At 38.1% G+C, this 16,596-nt stretch overlaps 1 protein-coding gene across 2 annotated transcripts in view; it reads left to right on the top strand.

Moving 5' to 3' along the window:
* PDE6C (phosphodiesterase 6C) overlaps positions 1-15,879 on the top strand; it is a 51,005-nt gene extending 35,126 nt beyond the window's left edge. Inside the window, exons 16-22 of one of the 2 annotated variants that reach the window (XM_058543559.1) lie at positions 8,409-8,509; positions 10,329-10,436; positions 10,522-10,585; positions 12,500-12,574; positions 12,690-12,773; positions 13,144-13,300; positions 15,814-15,879. In XM_058543559.1, the coding sequence (XP_058399542.1) occupies positions 8,409-8,509; positions 10,329-10,436; positions 10,522-10,585; positions 12,500-12,574; positions 12,690-12,773; positions 13,144-13,300; positions 15,814-15,875 (651 nt within the window). In that variant the 3' untranslated portion in view covers positions 15,876-15,879. Of the gene's footprint in view, positions 1-8,408; positions 8,510-10,328; positions 10,437-10,521; positions 10,586-12,499; positions 12,575-12,689; positions 12,774-13,143; positions 13,306-15,813 lie in introns of those variants that run through there. The other variant, XM_058543560.1, reaches the window with a different exon arrangement.
* The last annotated feature ends 717 nt before the right edge of the window (positions 15,880-16,596 follow it).

Raw genomic sequence — 16,596 nt, forward strand, 5'->3', positions numbered from 1 at the left:
TTCTTAGGATTTACCTAGCAATTTTGGCAGTTTGTGGGCATGACTCAGACATTTTGTTTGCATATTATAAGGCTTTGACCTCAAGTGTCCTTATATCGCAGCAGAGCTGGAGTCACTGCTTTGAGGATTAAACTACCTGGATTCTAAGCAGACAGAAAACAACCCTTTAACCTGTGAACAGATGGAAAAACCTTGTTAGTCAAATTTGTAAGAGTGTAAATTTTAATGCTATAACGTACTGTAGAAATGACAAAATAAATTGCTCAGCATAAATAACAGAACCCATTTATTATTCAAGACACTTCTTTATGAAGGTCACGAAAATTTTATGTTTTGTCCTACCAACTCCATCTTATAAAAAGAAGGCATGAAGAAGAAATTTAATATCTCGTGTATGGTCATGAGCGAGCCAGGAACGTGTTGGCAATGTTCCCTTAGGGGCGTGGCGGGTACCACCCCGAAGACTAGAACCGCCTGTGCTTTCTCTGGCCTCACCTCACCTGAGAGCCCTAATCAGAATGAATTAGAGCCATTTCTGCCTATTTTCGTGTGCTACACAGAATTTATATTTTTATTGCCATTTTAATAGTAGGGGGAGAACAAAAATAGACTCTTTCTGTGAGCAAGTGGGCACCCAGATGGAACGGGGCTGGGACAGGGGCCTCCTCTCCTGCTCTGCTGCACCTGTCTCTACATCATATTTTCAGCACAAACCTCAGGAAAACAAATGGAATATTATATACTTCTATATTTTTTAATTAATGACAACAATTTTTGTAAAAATTATACATACCCACCATAAAAATTCAAGCAGTAGGAACAGTTTCAAAGACAAATATAAAAAAATCACTTCAAATCCTATCACTCAGAAACAGATACTTCATTAACCTTTGATGAACTTCATTGCAGCCACCCTGTGACTATATACAGGCAGGATGGAGAGAAACTATTTTAGAAAAATGGGATCATACTATCTAAGCTATTTTTTTAAGTCAGAATTATGTTTTTTTAATCAACTTTATTGAAGTATAATACGTGTACAATAAACTGCATCCTTTTACTGTGTACAATTCTATGAGTTGTTAGTTTTATACATCTGGGAAACCACCACCACAATCAAGATACAGAATGTTTCTATCACCCCAAATGATTCCTCGTGCCCCTTTGCAGTCCATGCCTCTCTCTGTTCCCAGCCCTAAGCAACCACTGAAATGCTCTTGGTCACTATAGATTAGTTTGAATTTTCTAAATTTTACATAAAGGCATTCCTACAATAAATACTCTTCCGTGCTGCCTTTTTTCATGCAGTGTAATAGTTTTGAGATTTGTCTGTGTTGTTATATATATCAGTGATTCATTCTTTTTCATTGCTGAGTAGTATTCCATTTATCTTAAAATATATGTAATTTTTACTTGAATTTAGCAGAAGAAACATTTTGGAAATAGAAGGAATTGCAGAACTTCAGGTAACTGTCTTTATCACAAGGGATATTAGTTCTTAAAGAGCCCTCTAAAATGAATAACAAAGAACTATGAGAAATTATGAAAAACTATAGCTGAACATTTAAACATTTGATATTTTCAGACTGTATATGTTGACTTTACACTAACTCCCTGCTTTGAAACATGAAACAATTAGAATGCTTTTACTTCTTCTCACATCTCCACCTCTGTTTTGTAAGGTATTTATTATCATTAGTATTTCTTACCATTACCAGTATTTATAAAATTCACATTTTGCTTTCTAATTTCCACAATTGTTTATTCCTAATTCTACTTTTAAATGGGCCCACTACTTATCATTAGTCCTTTTATCACGGCTTCTCCACTCCTGTGTATTTTATTTTGATTCACATCTCGATTGGCTAGATTTTTGTCATCTGATAGTTTTTCCAGGAGAGGCTAATCTAAGTACATGATTAAGAATATCTGTTACATTTGTTTTTGAAGGTCAGCTTGGCAGGATGTAAAGGTTTTGGGTCACACTTTCTTTTTCTCAGAAATTGGAGGACATTGTTCCAATGTCTTCTGGCATTAATGGGTATATACGGGCAGTCTGATTTTCTCCCTAGCATGTATTGCTTTTCTGCATGGATGCTCATATGATTCTTTATTCTTCACATTTTAGTAACTTCACCTGAATGCCTTCATGTTGATCGTTCTGCTTTGATTTTTTTCCTGATTATGGGTGACACTTGTGATCCATAGATTCTTTTTTTTTTTTTAATTTCAGGAAAGTTTTCTTTCATTGTATCTTTAAACATTTTTCTAATAGATTGGGAACATCAATTATGTATATGTTGAATCTCCTTTGCCCTTCATATCTATTTTATTCTTTATGCCATTTTTATATATTTCTTCTTTTCCATTTTGTTTTGTTTAATTTCCTCAATCTTATGGACTATGTCTCCCAAAATTTCAGTTGTCTATTCTGAGTAGCTTTTAATGTGAATTTCATCAATTATAATGCTTTTATTTTCAGTTTCACTTTTTTTTCATTCTAGACTGAGCTTCACTAGTTCATTTTTTATTTTACTATTTTTATCTGACAATATCCTCTTTGAATTCTTGCGTTTTTGAGACAATGCAGAAGTACTGGTGTGAATTTTTCACATTTCATTGGATATTTCCTTTGATATGTTTTTCATCTGCCTTTTATTTGTGTTCCTTTCTTCCTTTGTTTTTTCTTCAAGTTTGGAGGGGGGAGTGTGTGTGTATGAATACACTACATTTGTTTATTCAGTCAACTATGGAAAGACATTTTCTGGTTCAGGGCTATTACGTATAGTGCTGCTATGACTATCTAGTACGTGTCTTTTCATGAACACATGCATGCATTTCTGCCATACTCTTGGGAATAGAATTGCTTGGCCATAGGTATGCATATATTCAGCTTTAGTGGATACTGACAAACAGTTTTCCACATGGTTGTACTAACGTATGTTCCTATCAACAGTTAGTTCCAGTTGCTCTACATCCTCTCTAAAACTTGGTACCTTCCATCTTTCTCATTTTAGTCATTAGGGAATGCAGTGATATTGCATCGAATTTAACTTGTATCAAATTAAATAGCATTGATCAATACATAAGCACTATAGTTCATATGTTTATTGGCCTTTTGATATTCTCTTTTTTGGGTTGCTTGACTTTGCTTTCAACTTAACTTGTAGGAATTCTTTATCTATTCTGGTTTACATATCTTTTGTTGGATATGTGTATTGCAAATATCTTCTCTCTCTGAGTTGCCTTTTTACCCTCTTCATGGTGGATTTTGGTGAACAGAAGTTCTTAATTTTAATATAGTCCATTTGATCAACTTGTTTAAGACTAGCTCTTTTTCCCCCCTTAAAAAATCTTTGCTACTCAAGGTCACAAAGATATTTTTCTGTAAAAGCGGTATTGTTCCACCTTTCTCATTTAGATCCACAATCCTTTTACAATTTATCTTTATACATGGTGTGAGGTAGAGATCAAAATAACATTTTTCTTTCCGTGTGGACCCAGCATCATTTATTTAAAAGGCCACTCTTGGGCCGACCCCGTGGCTTGGCGGTTAAGTGTGTGCGCTCCGCTACTGGCGGCCAGGGTTCGGATCCCGGGCGCGCACCAACGCACCGCTTCTCCGGCCATGCTGAGGCCACGTCCCACATACAGCAACTAGAAGGATGTGCAGCTATCACATACAACTATCTACTGGGGCTTTGGGGAAAAAAAGGAGGAGGATTGGCAATAGATGTTAGCTCAGAGCCAGTCTTCCTCAGCAAAAAGAGGAGGATTAGCATGGATGTTAGCTCAGGGCTGATCTTCCTCACACATACACACACACACAAAAAGGCCACTCTTTTTCCACTACACTTCAGTGCTACTTTTGTCATAAATCAGGTAACTATGGGTGTGACTCTGTTTCTGCACTCTCCGTTCTGTTCCACTGATCAGCTTGTTTCTCCTTTGTCAATACTGTTATCTTATTGCTATAGCTTTGTAATAAGTCTTAATGTCTTATAGCATAAATTCTCCAGCTTTGCTCTCCTTCAAGATGGCCTCAGCTTTTATTAACCTGCGTTGGCTTTTATTAACTCTTTGCACTTCCATATGAATTTTAAAATCAGTTTGTCAGTCTACAAACATACACACACACACACAAACCTGTTGGTATTTTGGTTGGAATTGCATGAGTCTATAGATTCTTTTGTGTTCTTGTGGTGTTTTGCAGAGGTTTTAGCTGTTCCCTTTTGAAAATTACTCGTCCCTTAATGGAACCAGCTATCTGCTGAAGAATACCGTGGGAGAAGGGCAGGAATGAGCTGAGGAAACCCTGAGCTTCCTGTTTATTATCTCAAACACTCTCTCCCAATTCTATTTCTTTTGTCTGGGGAGCACACCTCTTTGATTTTGGCTTTCCAGAAGCTGCTAACGCTCATGTTGAGCAAAGCCCACGAAGCTACAGGCTCTCTGTGTTGGGATCTGGCCATTGCTGCCTGCCTGCCTTCCCTCCCTCCTTGTCACCCGTCGGCTTCTCTTGGGCCTAGGAGACCAAGTGGTGGTTGTCAATACAAATGTCTATCAGCATAGCTTTTCCATCAGCTCCTCCTCTGCTGCTGTTCTGTGGTGTCAAACTGGGTCCTCAAGGGACATCCTTACTTCCCCGTGTGCTGTCCACATCCTAAGACCTCTTGCTCTAATTGAAAGATCACTGGCTTTGGCCTTTGCTTACTTAAAAAAAAATTTGCATGCGTGTGTATGTGTTTAAAAGAAATCCTCAATTTTGTCCAAAAAGGATTTAATGGAGCTTCCAAAAATACATAAAACATTAAAGAAAAAGAAAACAAGGGCTAATGGAAAAATAAGATGAAATATGGTAAATTCCCAAAATGTGCCAAAAATGTGTATAGTGGGGTAAAAATATTTATTAGACACGGGCCTCAAATTTAGTCAAGAGCTTTCTAGCAACTAATACAAAACAAAAGCAGGGTCTTTTATGTGACTCTCTATCCATAGCTTAAAAAGAAACCACTTAGAAGCTCTTCTTTTAAGAACCTTAGCTGTGAAAGGAAGAAAAGAGAACATATAAATAAATATAGAATTAAGAAAGGGTTTTTCAATTAGGAGACTTGTACGTGTTTTTAGACCAAAGTGAAAATGAGTGACAAAAAAAGGTAAGAGTGAAATTCAGGTATATTGTGCTATCAACAAAGGAAGCAGTACTGAAAAGGTGAATGTACACTGTTTTTTCCTAATTTTACCAATTTTAAAGATATGTCATTATTCATCTTTTTTTCTGTTTTTGTGAGGACGATCAGCCCTGAGCTAACACCCAATGCCAATCCTCCTCTCTTTTTTGCTGAGGAAGACTGGCCCTGGGCTAACATCTGTGCCCATCTTCCTCCACTTTATATGGGACGCCGCCACAGCATGGCTTGACAAGCGGTGTGTATGTGCCTGCCTGGGATCCAAACCTGCGACCCCTCAGGCCGCTGAAGTGGAGCACGCGCACTTAACCGCTGTGCCACCAGGTGGACCCCGGTTTATTCACCTTTTTTTAAATCCAATATTGATTTACTTTGTAAAGTGAAAGACCTTTTGACAATCTGTCAGTTTTAATACAGTTGTTTTATTATTTTGGATTGGAAAAAGGTATGACTTGGGAGTAAAAAAGTGTTAGTCATTTTTATTTTTATATCTCTATATATAGCTTTTTCTCTCTGACACACATATATTTAGCAAATAGCAACAGGTATCCAGGTTTACAAATATAAGCAACATGCATTAAAATAACTGGTGCATAAAAAATAAGTATTGATTTATTTGATCAATGGTTGTAGATTATGTACTCTGTACAATCTGACACTTGCTAGAGGCAAGGTCTATCCTAAGGGATTATTTATTTAAATTCAGCAGCCTGTTTTGCCGCCCTCCACTCTGTTTTTATTTGGTTCTTTTTTATAAACTTTTTATTTTATTTTTTTAAATTACACATATTTAAGGTGTACAACATGATGTTTTGATATGCAAATACATAGTGAAATGATTACTACAGTCAAGCTAATTAACAAATCCATCTCCTCACATTGTTACCTTTTTCTGTTTGTGTGTTGAGAACACCTGAGATCTACTCTTAGCAAATTTTCAGAATACAAGTATTAAAATGACTTCATGTGCTATTAATATTAATTTGTCTAGAAGTTTAAGGCATTTCCACACGTACTCCCCACTTTTTCCCCTAGTGCTGTAATCAAGGATGACTTGAAGCATTACTGGATCTACAAAGTATATGTGTTGAATCACATAATACTCATTACTTTTGGAACATAACAGTGTACATCAGTGGACAAGGCAGTTACTCACTGATGTAAATATGCTACTTGGTCACCACCAGTCCAAAGGAAGGCCACCATTGTACCACAATCAGGGGCAGGTTAAGTGGGATTAAAATTGCAAATGCCTCACTTACTCTTCCTTCTTCCTGGCCAATCCAGCCCAGGTTGAAAATAACCTGTATCCAGATTTGGTTCACAGATTATGCCTAAGGGGCTGCTGTGAAGTGTCTCAAGAAGGAAATTGGGTTTGATCTAGACAAGCTTTCTTTTTATTTTAATTTGGAGTGTTCAACAGCCATTTTTTTCATTCTATCCATTTAAAAAGACTAACTATAGTTGCTGTTATGAACCCATTACTTTATTTTTTTTGGCAAGGAAGATTAGCCTGAGCTAACATCTGTCACCAATCCTCCTCTTTTTGCTGAGGAAGATTGGTCCTGAGCTAACATCTGCACCCATCTTCCTCTATTTTATACTAGGGATGCCACCATAGCATGGCTTGATAAGCAGTGCGTAGGTCTGCGCCTGGGATCCAAACCTGTGAACCTCAGGCCGCCGAAGCGCAGAGCACGAACTTAACCACTACACCACAGGGCCGGCCCCTGAACTAAAAATATCACAGCTTCCCTTTCTATTATTTATATCAGCTGTGTAAAATACCATTTTTCTTGTCCTGTTGTTAAAAAAGTTGTTAAAAAAAGATGACTTAAATGGAGGTTTGTATAATATATAGTATGGCATCTAAAACTTGAGTTCTTGTCCATTTCTTCCTTTCTAATATTTCAGTCTCCTGGAATGACAGAGAGCCATATTTGGTCTTGGGTTTGCAATTCTATTTTAACCTGGAGCTAGCCTCAAAACTTTATATAACAATAATAATGACACAGCGATAATTAAATTTCCTAGCAATTTATAGTTTTGAAATGCATTCCCAGTTATCGTCTCATTTGAGTCAACATTCCACAAATATTTAATGGTCATAGACTAAGCGCTAGGCAGTTAGCAGGGCAGCTGTTATGATCCCCATCTGAGAAAACAAATACTCATAGATGTTAAGTGATGTGTCCAGGATTATTCAACTACCAAGTGGTGACACTGGGAACTGAACCTGGGCTCCTCATTGAGAGGCAGTGTAGTGCCGTTGCTGTATTGGTTTAGATACCAACTCTGCCGTGTACTAGCTGTTTAACCTTGAGCAAGTTACTTAACCTCTCTGTGCTGTGGCTTGTTGTGAGGTTAAGAGTATTCATAAAGCGCTTAGAACAGTGCCTAGTAAGTAGTAAGCATTATGTGAGTGTTTGCTATTATTATTTAGTGCTTAGTCCAGTATTCTTTTCTACATTTTGCTGCCTCTATCTCTACATAGGTTAATAGACTATTTCTTTTTTCTTTCCAGTGGAATTTTTCTGTATTTCATAACTGTCAAGCTCATTTGGAAAAACACTATACATCTGTCCTTTGGCCTGTATGCCTAAAATGGTCTATTTGAAATATCAGACCTTTTAAAAACCACTCCCAGATTTAGACTCTCATTTTCTAGACCACTAAGAAATGAAGCTGACCCATATGTGAAGCGATTATTAGTGGGCAACTCTTTGAAGAAACGTCTAGTTAAGTCTTTGTAAAATATAATTGCAAGAAAACATTTAAGAACAACTTGGAAGGATTTCATTATTTCTTCCTATGTACACATGAGTACTAGTGTAATTTGCAGGTTCTAAAAGTTTTCCAACGGTTTCTATAATTGCTCTGAAATTATCTGGTGGATGATTCAACATGTCTAACAATCTATTGTTATTTTTTTAAATGGTCCTGGAAGAAAACACTTTTATTTACTCCAAAAGCCTATACATTGATTACATGAATATTTGCTAATAGTATCTCTTTTTATAGTTTAAATTACCTTACTCAAAGTACAGTAGAGAGGTAACTTAACCCAAGAGAGAAAACTGAAAGCAAAAAAAAGTGAGAAAGACCTAGTTTTTCTTCTCTCTGTAATAGAATAATCTTTATTTTGTTAAGCATAGTTTGGTTTGTTTGTTGAATCCAAGGCAAATTAATGATTGCACTTTGTGAATTTTCATCTTACAGAGTTTAAACATCTTCCAGAACCTAAATAAACGCCAGTTTGAAACAGTTATTCATTTGTTTGAAGTTGCAATAATAGCAACTGACCTGGCTTTATATTTCAAGTAAGTACAGAACTCCCTTATACTTTGTGTGGTTCTGCCTTCCATAAACGATCCATTGCATTACAGTTAAAAGGCATTTATTCATTTTCCTTTTGGATTATCAATAGAATACCCTCAAGATGCTTGATAGTGAATTTACTAGACATCTGGAAACATATTTTAAAAAGCAAAGCCCCCTAATATTATTTAGTTTGTTATCTGAAGAAGTTTGAATTGAAGAATATGCAGCAAGTTGGTGCATTGTCAGAAGAGTGACATCACAAAACCACACAAGGGGGCTATTTGTCCTGGTGAATTCATCGTGGTTCAGAGGCTCGTATTTAGAGTTGCAGACTCAGATACTTGATCCTGCCAGAATCTGGAGCTGAAAAATCTTGGTGATACTGATGCACGTTAACCAAACTCACAAAATTCTGAGTTATATACAGCAGAGCGCCAGCCTATTTATAATACTAATAATTACCAAGGAGACCAGATACTCCAAGCTTCTGTACATTTTCTTGTCAGTGAACTATAAAGTTGCTTGCTGAAAATAGATTAGAACAGGGTGAACTAGTTATGGGATCCAAATATTTAATGACCTGGATGGGCAGTATCAAATTGTGCCTCTCTGATCCTTCTTAAATAAAAATTTAATTATTACATACTTCAAACATGAAGACAGATACTTAGAATAATATAATTGATATCCAAATATCCATAACCCAGATTCAACAAATGCTAAGATTTTGCCACATCTGTCTTAAGTCCCTCTTTATTGTAAGAAAGATTGGTCCTGAGCTAACATCTGTGCCCATCCTAAGGAGGAAAAAAGTGATGCAATTGAGGCATCCCATCCCCGCCACCATGAAAAATCCCTTTTTCTCCTGCACAGATGTCACCGTCCTCACGTTGATGTGTGTTCATTCTTTCGACCCATGTGTTTGTATGGTACTACGTGTGTTTTAAAATTTTCCATAAATGGTATCAGACTATACATACCTTTCTGCAACTTGCTTTTTTCACGCAATGTTATGTTTTAAAGATTTACCTTGGTGGTAAATGGAGATCCAGTTCACTCATTTTAACTGTACATTCAACTGTATGATTATACCATAATTAACTTAGCCATTCTTCTATTCATGGACATTTAGATTATTTCCAATTTTTCTTCATTGCCTACAATACTGCATTGTCTATCCTTGTATATATGTGAGAGTTTCTCTAAAGTACATACCCAGAAATGGGATTGCAGTAGGGTTTGCATATCTTCCATTTTATACCACATAGCAAAACTGCACTCCTGACTGGTTGTGCCAATTTAAACTCCCAGCAGCAATGTTCACGTTTCTGTTATCCTGTATCTAGATTAGATTACTCTTGATCTGAGCACATTTAAATCTATTCATTTATTTTGTTAATCTGAGTATGAGATGTTATCTTGTTGTTGTTCAAATTTGTATTTTCTTGTTTACCAGTGAGATTGAGCATCTTTTCATATATCTTGGGTTCTAATTTTTTTTTTGTTTTAGGCATTATAATATCTTATCACAGCCTGTGGCCTTTATATTATGACCTCTTTTGTCATATGTAACTTTTAATTTTGCTGTATCCAACCTTATCAGTTTTTTCCCTTTATGACTTGTGCGTTGTCTGTCTTAAACCCTTTCTATCCAAGGTTACCCAGTCATTCCCTCTTCTCCTATCCCCTGACCCCTTAGATCCACTATGTGGATCTGATGCAAAGTAAGAACATGAAATCTGAAGAGCACATATTAAAGATAGCTTTTTATCTCTGGTTTTATATGCTAAAATTGTTGCACAGCTGTATCTTTTTTAGGAAGAGAACCATGTTTCAAAAGATTGTTGATGCTTGTGAAAAAATGGAAACTGAAGACGAGGCCATCAAATACGTAACCATTGACCCAACCAAAAAAGAGATTATCATGTGAGTAGTCAGAATTTTATTCCTCTTCTGGCAAAAATAACTCATTTCAGATTTCTATTTTAACAATTTTTGTTTTCTTCCAAAGGGCAATGATGATGACGGCGTGTGACTTGTCAGCTATAACCAAGCCCTGGGAGGTACAAAGTCAGGCAAGTACAGTTATGTGTCCTTTTCTGTCACACTCTCAGGTACTGTCTAGGTCCCATGGAAAAGTGAACATGAAGGTATCTGGCAACCTCAGAATTTTATTATTACTATCAATTATATGGCTATGTATTTTGTAAGCAACTATCTTTCATTACCCTGGACTTATCGACAACTCTCAAACAATTGGTTTATAATTTAAAAGAAGAAAAAAGGAATTTGAGAAGTTAAGACAAAAATAAAATGTTCCCTGTTGGGTTTCTGCTAATGAAGAAAGGCAAATAGCTTTCGAGAGCTCACAAACATCAATAAGATAAAAAGTCATTTGGTGATGCCCCACAACAGGCCAATAGAAGGAACCTTGGAAAAAAATGCTTTCTGGAAAGAATTCCTTATCATTGAACAGGCTGTAAAAAGTTTATATAAAATTATTTAGGGAATGTCTGAGTTTTTAATAGAGGAGATAAATCAGCACAAGACAAGGATGAATCATTAGTGCTTTCCTCCATCAAGGGTGGTTTTGCTCCTACCATCTCTGTGTCAATGTGCTGTCAGTTATCAGAAGGCACCGGCTGTGAGTTCAGGATGCCCTCCCCGGGAGTTCTTCCCCAACCTTGGGGAGTGAGAGTGGGCAGCCACTAGTTTACCACTTGATTTCTTACTAATTGGATGAAAGAGGCTTCTCCTTTTCCCTCAGTAACTTCTAGGGATAACCCTAAGCAGAAGAGAGGCCAGAATTTACTGGCTTCAACTATGAATGTGAGTTGTATCTGTAAAGACAGAATAATTAGAACCATCAAGGCCAAAACCAAACATGTGCTGCTTTCACTTGACATGCCTGCTCTTCCTCCTCTAGTCTTTACACAATCACTCAAGCCAGAAACCTGAGGTCTTGCTTGAGTCCGTCTCCCCCATTTCAAAGCCAGTCCTGTCCCTCACCCTCGCTACCACCTTCCACCTTAGTTCAGGCTTTCCTCCTCTTTCATCACAGCTGTGGTGGCAGCCTCCTAAGTGATCCTCTCTCACCATTATCTCCCCAACCTTCCTCTGAACTGCTGCTGGGACTGTTTATAAATAGAGCTCTGCTCAGCCACTCCACCACTAAAAAGCCTTCTAAACTCCCCATTGCTGGAGGTTTTCAACCTTTTTCTAAATGAAGAAAAGCCCATTTTTCCCCTACAAGAAGTTGCACAAAGATCACTTTATAAAAGAGAAAAGAGCAAAGTTACTTCAGCTTGTATCTCTCTTGGCCTCCACCCTCTTGGGCTACTAGTGCACTCTAGAGGAACCCTAGGGCTCAAGGAACGAGAACCACTGGCCTAGACAATCAAGTTCAAACTTCCCAGCAAAGCTCACATGACCTGTCACTACCTGTCCTTCTCACCCTCTCTGGTTTATTTCCCATCACTCTCTCCCATGTCACTGCCTCACACTCTAGGCTCCTATTATCATCTCTTATCCTGACTCCATTCTCCTTGATCCGTAGCACTTCATACTATTACTGTTACAGCACTTACATTGTTTACATGACTGTCTTCACTAGACTGAGAGCATCTTAAAGAAAAAGGCCACATCTTATTCCTCTTGGCAAGCCTGGCTCACGCCAGTGTAAGGCAGCTAGCAGATGTTCAATAAACTTGATAGATATTGGGTTTTTAAAAACTATATAAATTAACCCTCAAATATCCTCATGCTGTAATCACATAAAGTTGTATTCTAATCTGTGTGTGCATGCGCACATGCAGATATATGGATGGTCCCCGACTTAATGATGGTTCCACTTTACAATCGTGCGAAAGCAACACACATCCAGTAGAAACCGTACTATAAACTGTATCCTTACATGTCACTTATAGTAATAAAATGCCTATTCTCTCTTAATAAGTCCCTTTCATGAACCAAGTCTTTCTCATTTGCAGGTAGCACTTATGGTTGCAAATGAATTTTGGGAACAAGGAGATCTGGAGAGAACAGTGCTGCAGCAACAACCGATTGTAAAAACCTTGAGATAAAAATGCACTACTTTTTACAAATTATCACTACAGATCAGTCTATTTTGTTCACTGAATCTTAGAAATCTATCTTTAAAGGATTTGTTTCTCTTTCTAGCCTATGATGGACAGAAACAAAAAAGATGAACTACCTAAACTTCAAGTTGGATTTATTGATTTTGTTTGTACTTTCGTATATAAGGTAAGTAAAGCAATTGATATTGGAGTGAAGTATATAATCATCTAGACGGGGATTTTTCTTTCAAACTGCAACCAGAATCAAAAAGTCACCCACATGGAAAGCCATTAGGGGTGTCCTTGTTTCTCCAAAGTAGTTTGAGATATTCCCTAATCTCTCATTCAGGGGTAGAATAAAAGGTGAAGGAACTCAGATGTGAGCAAACAGAACAGACTTACTTAGGCCAGCAGGGAAGTTCCCAAGGCACTGAGTGAAGCTCGCTTCAGCAGCTCTGAGCACTGTAACAATTCCTTACATCTCCTTCTATACATATGAAAAGTATTGAAAACCAATGATATGATTTAAGTAGTTTCTGACCTAAGGTTCTCTGTAGGAGTTCTCAAGGTTTCACAAAGAAATCACACCTATGCTGAGTGGTCTGGAGAATAACAGAGTGGAATGGAAATCCCTAGCTGATGAGTATGATGCAAAGATGAAGGTAATTGAAGAGGAGATGAAAAAGCAGGAAGAAGGAAATGCGATCGAAAAAGGTTAGATGGAATCTTGTTTTTGCTTCTTGTAAAGGAGCCAGAAGTCGAGCTGAGCTTAATGTCACATGACAATAGCATAAAAAGTGAATGCAAACTGGAAACGCGCAGTACTGCACACAGACTGGTAATTATAAGAAGCTGATTAGTGGTTTTCATGTTTTTTTCCCCCAAACAAGATCTTATGTATAATTCCAGATGCAACTGACTGGTCCAGTTGAAGCAGAGGTTGGGGTTAGGCTACTTCATCCACCTAGAAGGTGGTTCCTGGGATACCTCTGCAGAATACTGAGTTTTTAGAAATAGTATGAAAACCACAGAATCAGTGGGATCAGGTTAGGTGAGAAAACAATTTTAGTCCCAACATTATGCATCAGCTGTGAGACTTTGGACAACTTGCTTAACCTCTCTGAACTCAATATTCCTCTCTACATAATGAGGTTTTACAGATCTCCAGCCTCACTTCCAGACTTCAGGAAGCCCTACATGTAAAGTGAAGCTATCCAGCTGAAAGGGTGACATGACTGGTACTCCCAGACTGTGCCCGTGCCTCAGATGGCTCCACACAGTGCTGTTTTTCCTGATGAACTATCTACTCCTAAAGTCTTTTAGGTTTAACATTATCTTCAGAAAGCCTCTGTTAAGATGCTTAGAATCAAATATTAGTTCATCCGATGACTCAAATGTCATCTTGAAAGTGGAATGCTAATGTCATGACTTCCTATTTTGTCTTGAGAGTTCAGCACTCAAAAGGTTTTTTAAGAAATTCTCGTTGTTTAACAAAGAAATCGTCTCGATCTGGAAACGCCTTGTAACACAGAAGATACAACATTCCTTGTAGATGGTTCTATTGTGTTTAGTGGTATTTTAAAGAATTCAGAGAGGGAGAAAGTATTTTGCTTAGAAGGTTAAGGATGTCCTTTAACACGATGAAAATACGAGTTTCTGACTCCTTGATATCCATTCACTTCTGTATTTGTTGAGTGTCTACTCTGTACAAGGCCCTGTGTTAGACAAGCCCTGGGAAAAGATGGGGTCCTTAACTCACAGAGCTTACCATCTGGTAGGGGAGCTAGACATGAAACCAATAAATGACGAATTGATTATCTAACTATCACTATCAGAGGAAGCATGAGGTGTGTACCTGGGGCATTGGGGAAGGCTCACCTAAAGAGGGAGGCTTATGCTAAACTCTGAAGACAGGAGGCTTTGCCTAAGAGAGGAGGAGGGGTTGGAGAGGAAGGGAAAGAACAGAACATGCACAAAGGCCTTGAAGTGGACATAAGCTTGGTACAGTTGAAGAACTTAAAAACTGGTGTAGTTGGAGTCTAGAGAGCAAGGAGGCAAAGCACCAGATGACGCTGGTAATGCTGGCAGCTCTGCCAGATAGGATGTTGCCTTGAAGGCCTTGCTAAGGATTTGCCCTCCAGAAGAGCAAGGGGAAATCATTAACGGGATTTAAACAGGAAAGTGATAAGACCTGAGTTGCACTTCAAAAAGATAACAAAAGTGGTAATTTTTACTGAGCAAGTGAAAAGCAAAGGTATTTATTAGTACAATAAATTTATTCTTTATCTCAATTTTCTGATGGACAGGGTATCAGGTCCTCTGAGTGGCTCCTGGCATTTGCTTTAATATTCAGTATACTGGATACAGATCTTCTGTACTTCATTTGCATAAAAATACTTCTGAATTTTTTTTTCCTACTACACTGAAAAGTCTCTGTAAACTAGGAACATTATTTTGTATTTGTGCCTGGCACAAAGCAACAACTCAGATTCCCAGACTGTGTAGCTCTCTTAAGAAACAGATGTTAACAGGCTAACCACTTATTAGATTCTGTTTTTATTTTTAAAGTTTTATTTATTTATTTTCCCCCCAAAGCCCCAGTAGATAGTTGTGTGTCACAGTTGCACATCCTTCTAGTTGGTGTATGTGGGACGCGGCCTCAGCATGGCCGGACAAGCGGTGCGTCAGTGTGCGCCCGGGATCCGAACCTGGGCCCCCAGCAGCAGAGCGCGCGCACCTAACCGCTAAGCCACAGGGCCGGCCCTAGATTCTGTTTTTTTTTTTTTTTTTTTTTTTTTTTGTGAGGAGATCAGCCCTGAGCTAACATCCGCCAATCCTCCTCCTTTTTTTTTTGCTGAGGAAGACGGCCCTGGGCCAACATCGGTGCCTATCTTCCTCCACTTTATATGGGACGCCGCCACAGCATGGCCTACCAAGCAGTGCGTCGGTGCGCGCCCGGGATCCGAACCAGCGAACCCCGGGCCGCCGCAGCGGAGCGCGCGCACTTAACCGCTTGCGCCACCGGGCCGGCCCCTAGATTCTGTTTTTTAAATGGACCAATTCTGAATATGAATTCAAGTTTTTAAATGGTGAAACCCTTAGTACTTGCTATATGTTAAAACTATTAATTAGGCTATAAAGTTGATACTAACATCATGAGAGTATTAGAATAAAAACACTACATATCCACTGACTCCCAGTAATCCTGCTTTTCTCCTTTTTACTAGTTGCGGAAGATTCGGGAAGTGGTGGTGATGACAAAAAGTCCAAAACATGTCTAATGTTGTAATAGTCCAACTGGTCGAAATTTCAAATATTGTATCTACTGAAGAGAAACAGAAAACATTCAAAAGAACATCTGCAAATTGCATTCAGCAAACCATCCACTAACAGAGTAAGAGGACCTTCAGAAAAGCTACCCTTGTGACAACCAAGAGAAAATATACCACTAGCCTGAAAACCCTGAGGGTAAAATAAAGTTCAACAAAAGTGCAAAATAAGATGAAAGTAAGTGCATTTTTTGTGCCAATTTGTTTTAAATTAAAAATATAAAATCCTAAAATTAGTCACCAATTCTTTTTTTAAAAGTTCTTGTTAATTGTATCCATTTGCTAGGGCTACTATAACAAAATACCACAGACTGAGTGACTTAAACAACAGAAATTTATTTTCTCACAATTCTGGAGGCTAGAAGTCCAAGACCAAGGTGTTGGCAGGGTTGGTTTCCTCTGAGACCTCTCTCCCTGGCTTGCAGATGGCCACCTTCTCCCTGTGTCTTCACACGGTCTTCCCTCTTGTGTGTCTGTGTCCTAATCTCCTCTTCTTATGAGGACACAGTCCTACTGGATTAAGGCCACACTCATATGACCTCATTTTACCTTAATTACCTCTTTAAACACCCTATCTCCAAATAGTCACATTCTGAGGTACTGGGGGTTTGAATTTCAACATATGAATTTGAGGGGGGACACAATTCAGCCCATAGCATTAATAATTGTGATTCATACCTC

Source organism: Diceros bicornis, chromosome 6 (genome assembly GCF_020826845.1).
Source record: "Diceros bicornis minor isolate mBicDic1 chromosome 6, mDicBic1.mat.cur, whole genome shotgun sequence".
NCBI lineage: Eukaryota > Metazoa > Chordata > Mammalia > Perissodactyla > Rhinocerotidae > Diceros > Diceros bicornis.